Genomic DNA, 16,781 nt, shown 5'->3' with positions numbered 1-16,781 from the left:
TTTACTTAAATAAATCTGCACCTTAAACTAAATAGAATGTTTAAGTTCACAGCTCAATTTAGAAAGAAATAATTTATTACAATATTATTGCCTTGCTGCTCATATCCACCTTGTATATTATATTCCTAATCATGTCAGAACCTTTCCTGATCAGAAACCTGTAAAAATTCCTCAAAATCTAACAAATTCGGTACAAATTCCTCATCCTTACTTCGTGCACTCATTATGGCCCACTTTCCCAGACTTCCAGTCTCTCCTGACTTTTTCACTAATAGTTCCGGACAAACCTGCTCTTCACACCGTTTATTCACTGCCAGGAGGCCCTTTGTACAGGTTACTTCCTCTAACAAGGACAAGTTCCATCCCAACCTAGGTAGCTCCTACTCATCCAATAAGATGCACCTCAAGCCTCTGGGCTTCCCATCATCTCCCTATCCTATGTTTCCCAAGACTGAATCCGATGCTTCTGCAAGATCCCATTTACAGCTTACTTCATCATTCCATAATTATGGCTTCATTTAGCTAACTCCCCAATAAGACCATGAGCTCTTTAAGCATAAGGACTCATTTTACATAACCAGGACTAATCACAGCTCTTGCCTCACACTAGAAGCTGAACAAACAGACCAGAAACCAAGAAGGTTATCGACCCTTGGCACTAGGGCTCACAGTGTTCCTACTGTAAGTTTACGAAACACTTGTGCGCTGGTCCTAAAACTGAATGTCTGCCGATTAGGAAAGCAGTCAATCTAGTACATTTCTCTTACACAGGCTTTCAGTGTTTCTCTGCACTGTACATATTTGTGTGCTTGTCTTATACCCTTTATAGACTCCAAATGTTTCAAGGGTAGAGATTACATCAAAACACTGTAACTGGACGCACAGATACAGGTGCTCATGGATGGACACAAGAAAATACATATACAGATTTGTGTTCAGCCAGTGCCCTGCTTCAACACCATTATGTGGAGAAGTCAGTAAAGTTACAAACCTACCTTACAGAGATCCAAAAGAGTTACATTTTAAAGTTCTGACCTCTTCATAATGCTATATAAGGTTTATTATGAAATTATGTATAGCAGAAGTCTAGACAATTTTCATATGTACAGGGAGGGGTATCTTTGCTGCTCTGACATTTTATTATTCTCTTACTCTACCCAAATTTTAAAACTCAAACTCAAAAATCTGATTACTCCAACCCAAAAGTATACTTTAAAAGTTAGTATTTTTTTTAAGATTTTTATTTATTTGACAGAGAGCGAGAGAGAGCAAGCATAAGCAGGGGGAGCAGCAGAGGGAGAAGAAGCAGCAGCAGACTCCCCACCGAGCAGGGAGCCCGATGCCAGGCTCAATCCCAGGACCCTGGGATCATGACCTGAGCCAAAGGCAGATACTTAACCAACTGAGCCACCCAGGTGCCCCTAAAAGTTAGTATTTGTGGAACATTAGCAAGCACTGACTGTTCTATAGAACAATCATTTAAAAACCGTCAAGATGTTTTAATTTTGATCAATGAGTTGTCAGTGTAGTAGCAACAGCAAGAATTACAATTAGCTGAACTGTTCTCTGTGCTGTTCTAAGAGCTTTAATTTTTGTTATCCTTATTACCCAATTTACAGTGAGGAAAGTGAGGCAAGGATAAGTTACTTGATCAACGATACACAGCCAGCAAGCAACTGAGCAGGGATTTAAACCCATCCCATGCTCTGAACTACTATGCCAGGCAAGATAAACAGCAATTCTCCAAATACAGGCCCAAAAGTGTTTATCCAAGTCTCAGGGACAGGCTATAAATGTATTTTCGTGTTCCCTCCAACTATTTCATAGATACTTCAAGCATTTAAACAAACAAACAAAAAATCTAGTATTTTAAAACTAAACTGTGTGTCTATCCTGGAGTATTATTCTCTTTCTATAAGGATACTTTACACATTAAATCAAAGATGTTTGCTTTGGTGTTGTATTGCACAGTGAGGTTTCTCAGTAGTATCCTATTTGGGGTACATTGTAAAGACAAAGGGAACTACCAAATAACATATTCAAAAAGCATTTTAGGAAAGAGTAAAATGTCCTTACAAAAAGAAAATGTTACAAGTAATGGTACCATCATGCATGCTTAATGTTTACAGGGTTCTGTTAAAATTTATTTTACCTAAAATGAAATGACTCTTACATATATTAAAGATCAAAAGAGATTCCAAAATATCTTCACTTTGTATGACCACCAATTAAAATATTTCCTTTGTATCTTTTTCTCATGATCACTCTACTTGTCATATTCTCCCTCACTTGAAACAAAGTTGTCCTTATGCCACTCATTTTTTGAATGAAGTTCAAATACTTTCTAATACTAGGTTGAACCATATAAAATTACCCTTTTCAATCACATTTATCTATGGGATGGACACTTCACAGGTTTTAATCCAGTAACTTTCCCCAATTCGACATATCAAAAAGAATAGACATACTTAACAAAGTTATGACTGTTCCATCACTGGATTACTTTCCTGGTGGCACACAAGAGAATAAACAGCTTACACTGTTTTCAGACTCAATAGGAAAGAAAATAAAAATAAAAAATAATCATTCTCATGAGAAAACATTCGCAATATATTTTAGGTGAAAAAAACTGAGTTATGAAACAGTATGATATCAATTTCATTTACACATAAAAATACCAAATATTAAAACTCTGTTTTAGGGGCGCCTGGGTGGCACAGCAGTTAAGCGTTTGCCTTCAGCTCAGGGCATGATCCCGGCGTTATGGGATCGAGCCCCACATCAGGCTCCTCCGCTGTGAGCCTGCTTCTTCCTCTCCCACTCCCCCTGCTTGTGTTCCCTCTCTCGCTGGCTGTCTCTGTCTCTGTCAAATAAATAAATAAAATCTTTAAAAAAAAAAAAAACTCTGTTTTAGATTTCAGAATTTTTGTTCTCTTCATTTGACAACTCCGTTTTCCTAATTTTCTAATTAAAATGTAGTATTTCTGTGATTTGTAAAAAACAGTTCAAAGAAAGTCAATCTTTCCTTATTCTTTACCAAAAAGATACTTCATACATCAATGAAATATATGTTCAATCTAAAGCAACTATAAAAATTTTACATCTTTTTGTTAGTAACAAAGTCCGTGAGAAATAACACAGTACTTAATTCTAAGAACACTAATTATGTGCTTTGTTGGTATGGACAAATAACTTTATACGTCAGATAAATAAGTCTAATTATCAGCTGCATTTGGTTTCATCATTATTATAAACTGATAATTTGTGCTGCTAACAAATAAAGACCAGACCAAAAAGTTAAGACATAAGGTATCAATATGGAGTAGAGAAATGGAAGGAGATTAAGAATCAGAAATAATCATGAGGAATAATGGATGAACAAACAAAAATGCTATATTCCTCTACTACATGTGTAAAAAATTTTAGAACAAAAATATATGTTTTGATACTTAAATGGACAAACATAAATGTTATAATTATCTTCTAGGTGTACCTTATTTTAAAAATCCTGATAAATGGAATCCAGATGTGGTTAAACTTATTTTACCTGAGTTGCCTGCTAACTACATGAAATAAGCTTTGATATGTATATAAGTTCTGAGATTCTGCTGATTAACCAGCTAAGTAAGCAATCTTACCCAGACAAGTTTTTATGTTTATAAACCAAATACTCTACAAACTAGGGGAAGAAAGGTTTGTGTTGAATAGACAAATGGACCATAAGGTAAACAGCTCAATTAGTCCACTGCGGTTTACTGCCCTCTGGCTGTTGTGGCAAGGGATATCACAAATTAAAAAAAAAAAAAAAAAAAAAAAAATGGCTGCAAAGAAAAGCTAGGAAGGTATCAAGCAAAAGTTGGCAGGAAATCCTTTGGGCAAATTCAGACACCTTAGAATAGGCCCTCAAATATAAAGTTAGTTTTACTCCTTCCTTTAAAAAAAAAAATACTAAATATATCAACTAACATATCAAATGATATCTGAATTTTTTCAACCATGAACTAACAAAATATAGAGTAGTTTGGACATAATAAAAGTTGGCTCTAGGAGACTTAGGTCAAAAAGAGTTAACACACTACCCTAAGTAAGGACTGTAATTAATCTTGATTTAGAAAAATTCTTTAACATACTAGATGGAAACATTTAGGTAAAGAAGTAAAAAATTTTGAGCAGACATTCAAAGAATATTAATAAAATTTCCTCTGGTTATAAATCTGTGGTAAATACAAAAAGTAACTTAGAATAATGAAACTCTTTCATTAATTCAAAGTTTCCAGATATGAGATGTAATCTGAAGTTAAAAATTAGGCAACACTGGACCAAGTATTTCCTGGAATCACCTTATTATATAAAAAGCAGGAACAAAACAAAGGAAAACTTGCATATCAAAATGAGACCAGATTCTTTAATCTTTCTTCAAAATACTATCCAATGTCCTCTCATAATTTTGTCCAATAAGGCTTGTACTAACTTTCTATCATCACTTTATAATTTTCCACCAGAGTTCAGCTGGTAATGAACCAAAACAGCCACAATCCAAGAAAACACAATTCTGTTCATTTCACTGACTTGCTAATTACTCAATTCACTATCGTTTTAAAACAGTGCATCTTGTTTCATTTCTACCCCCAAAACACCTAGGAGACACAATATACCCTTTAGTAACAGTAGTTCACAGGTGCTGTTTCCTAGCATGACTGGGAAAGAACAAGAGATTTTGGAGAAAAAAAAAATGGGAGTGGAAAAAAGAGGGGTAAAAGTGAAGATGTTCCTTTTGAGAGACACACCCATTAAATACTTGGATTTTTCTCAGCAAGTCTTAATAAATTGTTTTTGAAATGTACTACTATTAAAAATATATATATATGATGCTAACAGTTTTTAAGAAAAAACAAAAAGCTTACCCTGCAGTTCATGATGTATTACACCCACTAGGTTGGGTTCGTCTCCCCACCAGAATATCCATAACTCTTTGCAATCTGGTTTGACATCACGACGCCATACACACAGCAAGTTGGCTTGCAGACAACGGATAAAACTTAACAGGATTGGATCATCTTGGGCTGGGGCTGAAATTATGGGTCCACAGTCCCCATGCCCTCCAAAATTGTACCTACGCCATTTGATTCCCGTGAGTTCAGCCTGGAAAAAAACAAAAAAATTACAATGATTTTGATATTTCTTCTTACTCACAGAACACTAAAAACAAGCTTCCATACGGACAAGTAAATTTGCTAAAATAACTATTTACATTATTTCACCTAAGATTTCTCTCACTGAATAATGTTTGTCAATCCTCCTTGATTTTTAAAGGGAGAAAAAAATTCATTTCTTCCTAGCAAGATTTCTACATACCAAATTACAACAGATGACAATTATTTCCAGTTGAACAATTTTTACCAAAAACTTACTATAAAGTCCTTACATATAAAACTATTTTCTGTTATTCCGTATTTGATTCATAAATTATATTTTGAAATCAGCTAAGAGTTTAAAAAATAAGTCTGTAAATGTGAAATAATTTCTTTCAAAGGATTTCCTCAATTTCTTCCCATGCAGAAGCTACAGTTTGAATACTCTTTAACCAGGAAAGCAGTGAGCCCACAACACCATAGTGCTTCATTACTAACACCAAAGCAAGCTATTAAGGAAACTGACGCAAAGTTATCAGCAACTTATGCATGTTCTTTAGCATGTAACACAAAAAGAAGCTTTGCTTCTAGAACAATTCCCTAATCTGCTTTTGTCTTCTGTTTTCTGAACACATTTTAAAACACCAACACTAAATCAACTGAGAGCAGAACCTGGATCTTTATTGCCTATATTTGTATTTTAAAATTTCATAAATCTTAGAGGTCTAAAGAACTAAAATTCAAAGATGTTTCAACACAAACAAAAGTTGAATTCCTTATTTAAGTAGCTATAAACTATAACTATGTATTCAAAACTGACAATAAAATGGATTCGTAACATAATTCTGTACAAAAACAGTCCATGTGTCCCTTACATTGGATCCTTACTCATGTTCCCCGCCCCACCCCCACCAAGTCAATTTCTGTCAATAGTTGTTTTTCAAAAGACAAGTACCACAGGGTAGAAAAATAACCATATCTTCTAACATAACTGAAACAAATTTAAAGTGCTGATACAATCACTATAATGAACACATTCAAGAAAAAAAAATATCAATTTTCTTCAATCCTAAACAAATGCTTACTTCAAAAAAAATGGTTCCAAAAATAATAATATCCAAACTAAAACTGTCTGGCATTTAGTAACTTATCCCTTCAGATTATGAGATACGCAAATCTAATCTCTAATGAAAAGCTAGTGTTGGTATCATTTATGCTTTCCTGTTTACGCCACTTTGTTTTCTCTGAGTATTAAAGTCCTACATAGAAAATGCGGTAAGTTCAAAATTAAATGATATAAATTAAAAGTAATCACACCAGGAATATTTTCCAAAATCACATCAAAAATAATTATTAGTGTCTTAATGTATGTTCTTCTGATTTTTCTGTACATATACAGTTGTTTTTTTTTAAAGATTTTTTAATTTATTTATTCAACAGAGATAGAGACAGCCAGCGAGAGAGGGAACACAAGCAGGGGGAGTGGGAGAGGAAGAAGCAGGCTCATAGCGGAGGAGCCTGATGTGGGGCTCGATCCCAGAACGCCGGGATCATGCCCTGAGCCGAAGGCAGATGCTTAACCGCTGTGCCACACAGGCGCCCCTGTACATATACAGTTTTTAACTTGGAACCCATATTACATGGTCTTATATCACGCTTTTTGATTTATTATAAATATTTCTGTATATTAATTATCCTTCAAAACAGTTTTTAATGTTTAATATTTAAATGTTTAATTATTTAATTATTAAATGTTAATATTTATTAACATTTATTGGAGAAAACATAATTTATCCCACAACAACTAAACAATCTTCCACTTTTTTCACTGTTAACAATAATACCTGGTGAACACCCTTGAACATTGTTACTTTCCTGATTATTTTCTTAGGAGACGTTGCTTGATGCACAGTTACCAAAGAATATGAATGTGAAGACTCATGGATGAGTGCCACCATACAGCTTTTCAATTAACAGTCCCACCAATACGAATAACCTCCTCCCACACTGCATATCTTCTTAAATACCTGTCAACTTAACAGGATGGTATGTCCCCGTACTAATAATATGCAGTCCTTCCTCGGCTTAGAGGAAACTATTATCATCTATTTCATCAGAAGTATAACCTGGGCCAGCCTCCAGGTTTGAATACCAACTCTATACTTACTAGCTGGAAGTAGCAAGTACTTAGCAAGTTACCCAACCTTTGTCTCTCCGTCACCTCACCACAAAAATCAGAATAACAGTATTTACAGAGTTGATCAAATAAGTATGTACATAAAATAAGATGATGCCTGGCATATGGCAAAAAATAAAAATGATACTGCTATCATTACTAATAATGATAGTACGATTTCTCTTCGTTCATATCCTTTTTGCATTTTTCTCTCATACAAGTTCCTTTATTTCTTCAAATAAAAGCAATGTATATGTATGTGTGTGTGTTTTAAACAGAAAGCCTAACTTCAATTTTTAAATAACTGTCAAAGAAGCAAACTAAATAAAAAGACTAAAAAGGGGGCAGTTGAAATCAGAAAAGTTAAGTAAAAGACTAACTTTTCTTATGATCACCTAAGCTAGTGTTCTGTGCCTATGGATCCAGGGGCTGGAGGGAGGAGAGATAAAAGATACCAATAAATATAAATCACTAATACTTACATTAACCATACGTAAAAGATTAGAAAATTAAGATCTATCAGAGATTTAAACATCAGATGAGTCAGTCCCCAAGAAATCTATGAACAGCAATTTGCTCACTAGAATACTTTCACCTGTAACATCCCGCACGGTTTAGCAAACAAAATATTTGGCTTTGATTCAGAAGAATGGTTTCCTAATCCCAGCACTTGTAATAACTTCCTATCAGTGCTTCTCTGGTCTCAGTGATAAAGGGAAGCCGCAGCCACCTGCTCTATATTCTTTATGGAGTTGTTCTAGCAAGTGATAGAATACAGACGCAAGTGACATAACAACAAGCCCACAAACTTAATCACTTTATAACTAATTCAGCCGGAAAAACTGGAAAATGTCCAATTATTTTAAAACAATTTAGTTCCTTTACCTTAAAGCTAAAATTAAATATCATTATACCAGTCTTCACTGGAAAATCTAACAATGAAACACCATTTAAGCCTAACAGAGATAACTAAGCATAAAGTGAGTGTTCAAAGACTTAGCTTTAAACGTGGAATTATTGTTTGATATGACCAAAGACAACTTAGTGATACCGAAATACTGTCCAAAAAAAAAACCCCTATCACGGATGTACATTCACTTAGACTAATACATGTCCTCATATACCATGATGATGTTTATAGTTAAAAAGCAATTCCACACAAACTTCTACGGACCAATTTTTGACAAAAGTATAGATCTCCAAGACCCAAAATTCTTTATCTAATGATTTCAAAATTGTGAAGCAACCCTTTAAAATATTTCTAGATGCAAGTTATCCCGAAATGCAGTATTTTTCACTGCCAAAGACAAACAATCCATAATTATATTTTAAATTTAAAATTACATGGCTTTTAAAATATAGAATCAAAAGGATGAAATCAAAATATACAAGGAACAAAACCCGCATGCACATATATACAACAACAACCACAACCATCACCACATATTCATCACCCACTTATTAATAACAGGCACACAGCAGGGTCTTCATATGTAATTTCAAACATTAAACAATATACTAGGATCTTCACATGTAATTCCTAATCTTCACAAACAGATAAAGAAATTAGGACTCAGAAAGATTAAATAATTTTGCTATAACTACACAGGCAGCAAATGGCAGATCCCAAATATAAGTGGATTTAAAGCATAAGTGAATTTAAAGCATAAATTCTTTCCCACTCTACCATGCTGCTTCATAAGGCTAATGGTAAAAATTAGCCCTAGAGGATTATAAAATAGTACAAAGAAACTGTCATCAACTCAATTTAGCAATGGCAAGAGCTCATGGCCATACTTTCTAATTTAAGAAAGTTCATGAATCTTTCTTTAGTCTTCCTGAGGTATTAAGAAAACTAGTACAAGAGTGCCCACACACCATCCCACGAATAGAAGAGACTTTTTTATTTCACTCAGATAATTATATGCCTTCTTTTACATGTTACCACTATAAGACTGTATCTACACAAGACAATTTTTAGAGAATATGTATGACAAAACAAGAAAACAACAATTCTAATAATAGCAAGAAAGCCTAGAGGGAAATTTTCTCATCAATGGCTGGCATGTGTTGTACAGGTTGTCACCGTCCTCAAAAAATTGAACTTTACCAGTAGAGACTCCCCTGGCCTAAACAGAAGGCCACTACAGTCAGCACAGAATGGATGGAATTAAATAGATTGTAACAGAATCAGGATAAATACACTTTCTAACAGCAGGAATGTATTTAAAGAAAATTTATATTGATTCTTAATGTGCTATTCTTTAGGCACAATACATAGGAAATGAGCTGATAAATTCTCCCAGTGGAAGTCATTTATTTGAACTGACCCATTGCAATCAGAACCCACATGACCAACAGTATATACCTGCAGTGTGGCTCCTTAGAGTTAAAACTACATTCAGTGGTTACCAAACAGAGGAAAAGTAACGGGCCTTGATATGAATGAACTCGGGGTGTAGTATCATGGAAAGAACACTGGCTGGAGATCAAAAAATCTCGGTTCAAGTCCTAGTTTTTCAACTACTTACCTATATGATATTTGGAAATCTATTCCATCTCAGAGACCCTAGCTTCCTGACCTGTAAAGTGATCTGGTTGACCCAGATACTATAAATGAGTTCAAGTCTCCTGGCCCAGGCTAATTACATCCCTCTCACAAAGGCAACTTGTAAATGAGACTGAACCCTTAATTATATGCCTTAGAATGATCAGTAGGAATAGGAGAGCTGCCAGAAGATTTGAATTTTCAAGAAACAGGTAAAAGAAAGACTTCTCAAACTACAGAACAATTACCTTAATATCAATCCTGAGCAAGATTCTAGGATGGTATGTAGAAAAGGCAGCTGTGATCAACTCGGACTAACAGGAGTGCACTAGGAAATTCCAAATCTGCCTCACCTCACAACCTCCAGTGATAGGGTTACTACTCTAGTAGACCAGGAAAATACAGCAAACATATTAAATCATCCCTCAACTTGAGTCACAGAAAGGAAAAAAGTCAGGGATAATAGAAAACTTCTGTTAAAACATAACTAATCAGCTCCAGGTAAAGACACCAGGGTAAACACACACATCTGCTTTTGCTCTCTCTTAAATCCCTCTAAAACATCAGTAAAGAATTTGTTTGTTTTGTTTTGTTTTTCCCTTAAATCATAAAATCACAATGGTAGGTAGGAGAGGAGATGAGAGCATCAAGATTTTGAAAGCTAAGAAACAGATGCTCAAGAGATAAAGAAATTTATAACACCTAAAAAACTGAATCCTAGCTATGGAGAAAGGGTAGATAAAACACAATTTACAGAGAATCCCCTCAGCCTCAGGAATTAAAAATACAGGTATCTTTGGAAAGAGGGTTAAAAGGCAGAGAGGAGGTAAAATAAGGAAAACTGGCTGAAAGCCTGCTTAGAAGGCACTCAGAACGCAGGCACCCTCCCCACTGCCCTTTTATCCCATCAAACAATTGGAAGGGTGTTCTCTGGGGCCAGTAACAACAAAGGCTATCTGGACTGGGGGAGACAGGCACACCTGAAGGCAGGGAACCAGAATGAAAACAGTGCATTAGGTGAACATGTACAGAATGAAAGTCAAAAACCACCCTCTCCCATCATCTCCCTCTAAGCACCCAGAAGGCTGGCAACCAGTCTTTCATCCCCCAGAGACAGGCATCTGGAAAAGTCTTCTTTGGGAAATCTGACCGGCTCAAGAGAAAAGACATCAAAATATTGACATCAGAGGTTCCCCTTATAAAGAGCCCACCCAGATCAGTGAAGTGCACAGTAAACAAATGTCACTCACATACTCAACTTCCAAGATGTTTTTCAGTCCACCATTTCTAAACATGAACAGAAAACCAGGAACTACTAAATAGTCGAGGAAAAACACGAAGGAATGATAGAGACAAAAACAAATTGAAATAGAAACAAAAAGCAAAGTAACTTGGAGGAAACAGACTACAATGGCAGAAGAAAAAAAAATTTTTAATCCATCATTAATGTTCTGAAACAGATAAAACCTTGCAAACATTAAAAAAGAACAGTACACTATTTCAGAAAAGAACAAAAAACTAAAAAGAGAGATCTTGGAAATTTTTAAATAATGATGCCAGAAATGATAAAACTCAATAGAAGGGCTGGGAGATAAAGTTTAGAAATTTACTTTCTCCCAGAAAGTAAAGCAAATATACAAAAATTAAAAATAGGGAGGGTAGGAGAGATAAAATTAGAGGAGCAGCCCAGGAAGTTCAAAACCAAATACAAGAGCTTTCAGAAAGAGAAAATACAGAAAATGAAAAAGAGGAAATGACTGATAAAATAATTCGTGAAAATTTCCCCAAAAAACAGAATGTGAATTTCCAGAGTGAAAGGGCTCTCTGAATACCCAGAACAACAGAGTTAAAGAGACTCAAGGAAAGCATGTAAGCTTTCAACACACTGCAGACAAAGAGAAGGTCCTCAAAGCTGCTTTCCATATTGTAAAGAGAGATCACAAAGAATCAGGAATCAGAAAGATTTCTGACTTCACAACAGCAATACCAGAAGCAAGAAGGCAATGATGCAATAACTCCAAAATTCTAAAGGAAAAGTACTTCCAAACTACGTATCTATGCCAATCTAAAATATCAAGTGTAGAAGTAGAATAAACAGATTTTAAAAGATGCAAGGCCTTAAAAAAACAAACAAGAAACAAAAATTCAACACCCTTTCTCAAGAAGCTATTTGAAATGTACCACATCTCTAAAAAGAGGGAATAAAACAAATAAGCCATGAGATTCAGGAAATGGATCCAACATGGGACAGAGCAAAATGAATTCCTAAAATAAGAGGGAATGATCAGATGGATACAGGTTGTCAACTGTGCATCAATGTACAGGGCAACCAATCCAAACTACAACAGGTCATCTCTCAAGAAGATGGAACTAATAGAATACATCTGGAAGTCTTAAAAGGGGACTCAGGCAATGGGCGAAAAGTATGAGGAAGAGTTAACTAAAAATACACAGAAAAGTAAACAGTCAAAGAAAGAAAAAAGGCAATTACTATCTTCAAATTACGCAGAAAAGGAAAAGCAATCAGAGTATACTAGATGGCTCAGCCATGTGTTAACATAATCAAACGAATGTTGACACTGAATAATAAGCTACCCAAAATAACCATATAACTACTTTGGTAAAATGGATGGATGGGAAAAGTATTTGTAGGAGGGAGAATCAATGAGCTAAATCCTCATCTTCCATAGTGAAAGATCCAGAATTTGAAAACCTTAAAAGTACTACAAGCTTAGTATTCAGAAACATTTAAGTAAGAATCCAGATCAACAAAAGGGGATGAAAATGTTTGCCTCTAGAAAAGGTAAAATAGGACCCAGGAGCAGATGAGTATTATTCATATAAACCTTGTAGAACCGTTTGATTCTTTAACTACGTAAGAATACAACTCTAATTTTTAAAAAAGAAGAAAACTAATCAAAATGTAGGAACAAAATTTATTTAATGCATCAAAAAGTTACTGAGAATTCACTTATACCATTTTAAAGACTAAGTCTACCAAATTTCTAATCTTAAGAATAATTCAGTATCCCGAAGTTATTGTGCAAAAGTCAAAAGGTTATTTACCATATGTTAAAGTATTGTGTTGTCACCTGTTTCTTTTCTCCATTGTTAGACTATTAAAACTTCAATTAAGGAGCACCAAGGTGACTCAGTCAGTTGAGCATCTGACTCTTGATTTCAGATCCGGTCATGATCTTAGGGTTGTGAGGCTGGGCCCCCACATCAAGCTCCATGCTGGGCATGGAGCCTGCTTAAGATTCTCTCTCTCCCTCTCCCTTTTTTTTTTTTTAAGATTTTATTTACTTATCTGACAGAGAGAGAGCACGAGCAGGGGGAGGGGAGAGAGAGAGGGAGAAGCAGGCTCCCCACTGAGCAGGGAGCCCGAGGTAGGGCTCAATCTCAGTACCCTGGGATCATGACCTGGCAGAAGGCAGACATTTAACCGACTGAGCCACCCAGGCGCCCCTCTTCCTCTCCTTCTGCCCCTCCCCCTCTCCCTCTCTAAAACAAAACAAAACAAAACAAAAAAAACAAAAAACAAAAAACAAAAGCAAAAAACAAAAAACTTCAATTAAGCAGAGATACACTTCCAGCTACATGCTCCCTCCCATCTAGGTCTGCTCAATTCTTCCTACCCATAGCTAAGCAGCTTGCCAGGGATTCATTCTCTCTGCAGAGGGGCTGAAGGCAATAGTACACTGGGCCTCCCATGTGACTCCCATCTAACATATTACTTCCATATTGTGAGAAGTACAATATAACTCTCCATACAACAAAGCTGTATATCAAGATGCTTTCTAACATATGTATATTTTTGCTGATTCACAGTAACTTTTTTCCTGAATTGTAATTTCCTTTTCAGCCCTCGGTTTACCAATATTAACTCAAAAACATAAAGATAAAAAAGAGGGAGCTGGTTTTGCAGACGTATGAGTGAAAAAGGCCCAAAGACTGAATTTGACAGTAAGTTTAATATAATTAAACAATGTGAAATAGCTGCTAAAAAAGCTACTGCCATCCAAAGCTACATTAATAAAAACACAGTATCTAGATCCTACACAACAGACCTTACATAGCAAGTCACTAGTCAATATTGCTTTCAGCTCCCAGCTCCATACTTTGAGAGAAATCTAGATAAACTGGAACAAATTAACAGATGAAGGACTAGGTTGCAGAGAAAATCTAAACATGTCCTATGGCTAGAGGTTATATGGCCTCATGTTCAATCCTTTCAAGCAAATAAACATGGCAGCAAAAAATGAATGAATAAAGGCACAGTTGAATTAAGCTGAATGAATTTAATATGCAGTCAACATTCTGAAGAAATCTATAAAGTCTTCAATTTACATGAAAGACTCATATGTGGAAGATGAATTAGATTTGCTCAGCACAGACCCAAGTGATAGCAGAGAACTGATGATTAAAATAACAACAGTGAGAGCTTTCTCAAGAAAGAATCCCTGGCTGATATCCCTGAGAAGCATAGATATGAGGTTAAGGAGAAGCTGTTAATACTGGATGTGGCTTCAAACATCAAAGGATTGGTTGGATAATATGAATTTATAAGATGCCTTTCAAACTTGAGATATGAATCTCAAAGATTCTTTCCTTCCAATCGTAAGATTCTGTGCCTCTAATATCATTTGTAGCTCAGTCAACTAGTTCAAGGGGCTAACAAACTATACCCCATGGGTTGGCCAATTGTTTTTATAAATAAAGTTTTATCCATACACAACTTTGCCCATTCATTTACATATTGTCTATTGTTCCTTCCAGACTACAACTACAGAGCTGAGTTGTTGCAACTGAGATTATATAACCCACAAGCCTGAAGTAACAACTCTCTAAGCCTTAAAAAAAAAATTATCCTGACATAGATGACATATAGCACCATAACTGTCCTTTTACCATAAACAAGACAAAAAAAATATCAAACTATTCAAACATTGAACAAAGGTAGCACAGAGCTAGGATCTTTTAGTGAATGAAAACAAATGAAGTAGGCTCTGCGAAAGGCTGAGGCAGCTGGAATTTATGAGAACAGATCTCCAGAAAGCTCTACAGAAAAACAGCTCCAGAGATCTGATAGGGGTTCTTGTGAAAATGTTCCTACATACACGAAGCTACACATTCAAAGGGCAAAATTCCATGAGGCCAGGCAAAGAACTACTAGAGAGCTATCACTCTTAACAGCTCACACAAAGCTGGAAGACAGTCTAATTCTGAACAGTCAGGGTGAAAACACACTGTTAAACATCATGGGCATTAAATGGAGACCAGAAAGGGCCATGCTTCAAAAGTAAGAAACTAGGCCTACCTACGCTAACATAAAGACTGGTCCAACCCACCCAAATAATCGAGTCTCAAACATAATGATCATCACCACAATCATCATTTCATCTACTTGTAACTTAACTGCCAGCCAAAACAAAATTCAACTCTTTACAGGAAAGAAATAAAATCCAGACTTTCAACAACTTAATAATCACAATATGCAGCATCCAATAAAAGGATACCAGACATTCAAAGATTTGGCAAAAGGAGACTCACGGTCAGGGAAAAATTAGTGAAAAGAAACAAACCCAGAAATGAAAGTGATGATGGAATTAAAAATCACTTTAAGACAGCTATTGTAAGTATGGTCAAGAATTTAAAAGAAAACGCAAACTTAATAAAAAATGAAAAATATAAAAGCATAAAAATTTCCAGACACAAAATATGAAATTAAAAAATTCACTGAATAGGTTTAACAGTAAATTAGGCACAGTCAAAAAAAAAAAAAAAAAAGTTAGGAGACCTGACAACATACAATATAATTATACAAGCTGAAGAGCAGAGAATTTTTTTTAAATTGAAAGAATAAATCCAAAAGCAGAACACTATCAAGCACTCTAACATGCATGTAATTAGGGTCCCAGAATGCAAAGGTAGAAGGGAAGATAAAAAAAAATTTTTTTTGAAAAATAGCCAAATTGTCTCCAAATTTCATGAGAACAATATATCTCAGCCCCAAAGAGTTCCGTGAGCCCAAAACAGCACAAACAAAAATCTAAATTAAACTTCTGATCATCAGTGATAAACAAAAATATTAAAAGCTGTCAACAGGAAAAAAAAGACCACGTTACATAAGGGAAAACAAAGACAATATTTACAACAGACTTCTCAACAGAAAATATGCAAACCAGGAAACAAGAGAACATGCTGCAAGGGGGAAAAATGTCTCTTTCTAGAATTTCAGATCAAGCACAAGTATCCTTCAAAAGTGAAGGTAAAATACAGACTTTTTTTAGATGAACAGAAACCAGTGCAATTCCACTGTAATAAATATAACGTTCTAGAACGAATGCTTTTAAAAAAGTTCTTCAGGTACAAGGAAAACATCAGATGGAGATCTGGATCTATACAGAAGAATAATGAGCACCAGAGACAGTTAATATTTAAATATAATACAGCTGTTTTCTCATTTTTTAATTTCTTTAAAACAAATTAACTCTTTACAGCAAAAATAACGCATCACAGATTGTATACAGATATAGAGGAAAAATATATGACAACAGCAGCACAAAAGCCAGGAAGAGAAAATGGAGGTATACTGTTCTAAGGTTTTTTACATAAATGAAATTTAATACTTGTAGACTGTGATAACTTAAAGGTGCATATTATAAGCCCTTGACCAGTCCCTAAAAAGTAAAACAGAATTTATTTAAGATGCTAACACTGAACATAAAATTGAATCATAAGAAAACACTCAAATAATCCCAAACAGGCAGGATGGGGCAACTGGGTGGCTCAGTCATTAAGCATCTGCCTTCAGCTCAGGTCATAATCCCAGCGTCCAGGGATCAGCCTCAAGGCAGGCTCCCTGCTCAGCAGGGAGTCCACTTCTCCCTCTGCCTCTCCCCCAGGCTTGTGCGCTCATGTG

At 35.3% G+C, this 16,781-nt stretch overlaps 1 protein-coding gene across 3 annotated transcripts in view; it reads right to left on the bottom strand.

Annotated features, from left to right (window-relative positions):
• The window catches only part of MED13L (mediator complex subunit 13L), a 297,747-nt gene that overhangs the window by 257,613 nt on the left and 23,353 nt on the right, over positions 1–16,781 (bottom strand). For all 3 annotated transcript variants that reach the window (XR_015722325.1, XM_045776132.2, XM_045776142.2), the window contains exon 2: positions 4,905–5,142. Coding sequence is in view for 2 of the 3 variants with exons in the window: in XM_045776132.2 (XP_045632088.1) it covers positions 4,905–5,142 (238 nt within the window). In the remaining variant the exon portion in view is untranslated. The remainder of the gene's footprint in view (positions 1–4,904; positions 5,143–16,781) is intronic.

This window comes from Ursus americanus, chromosome 30 (assembly GCF_024610735.1).
Source record: "Ursus americanus isolate L20-20 chromosome 30, mUrsAme1.1.p, whole genome shotgun sequence".
In the NCBI taxonomy this organism is placed as follows: Eukaryota; Metazoa; Chordata; class Mammalia; order Carnivora; family Ursidae; genus Ursus; species Ursus americanus.
This window is presented reverse-complemented; position numbering and strand designations above follow the sequence as displayed.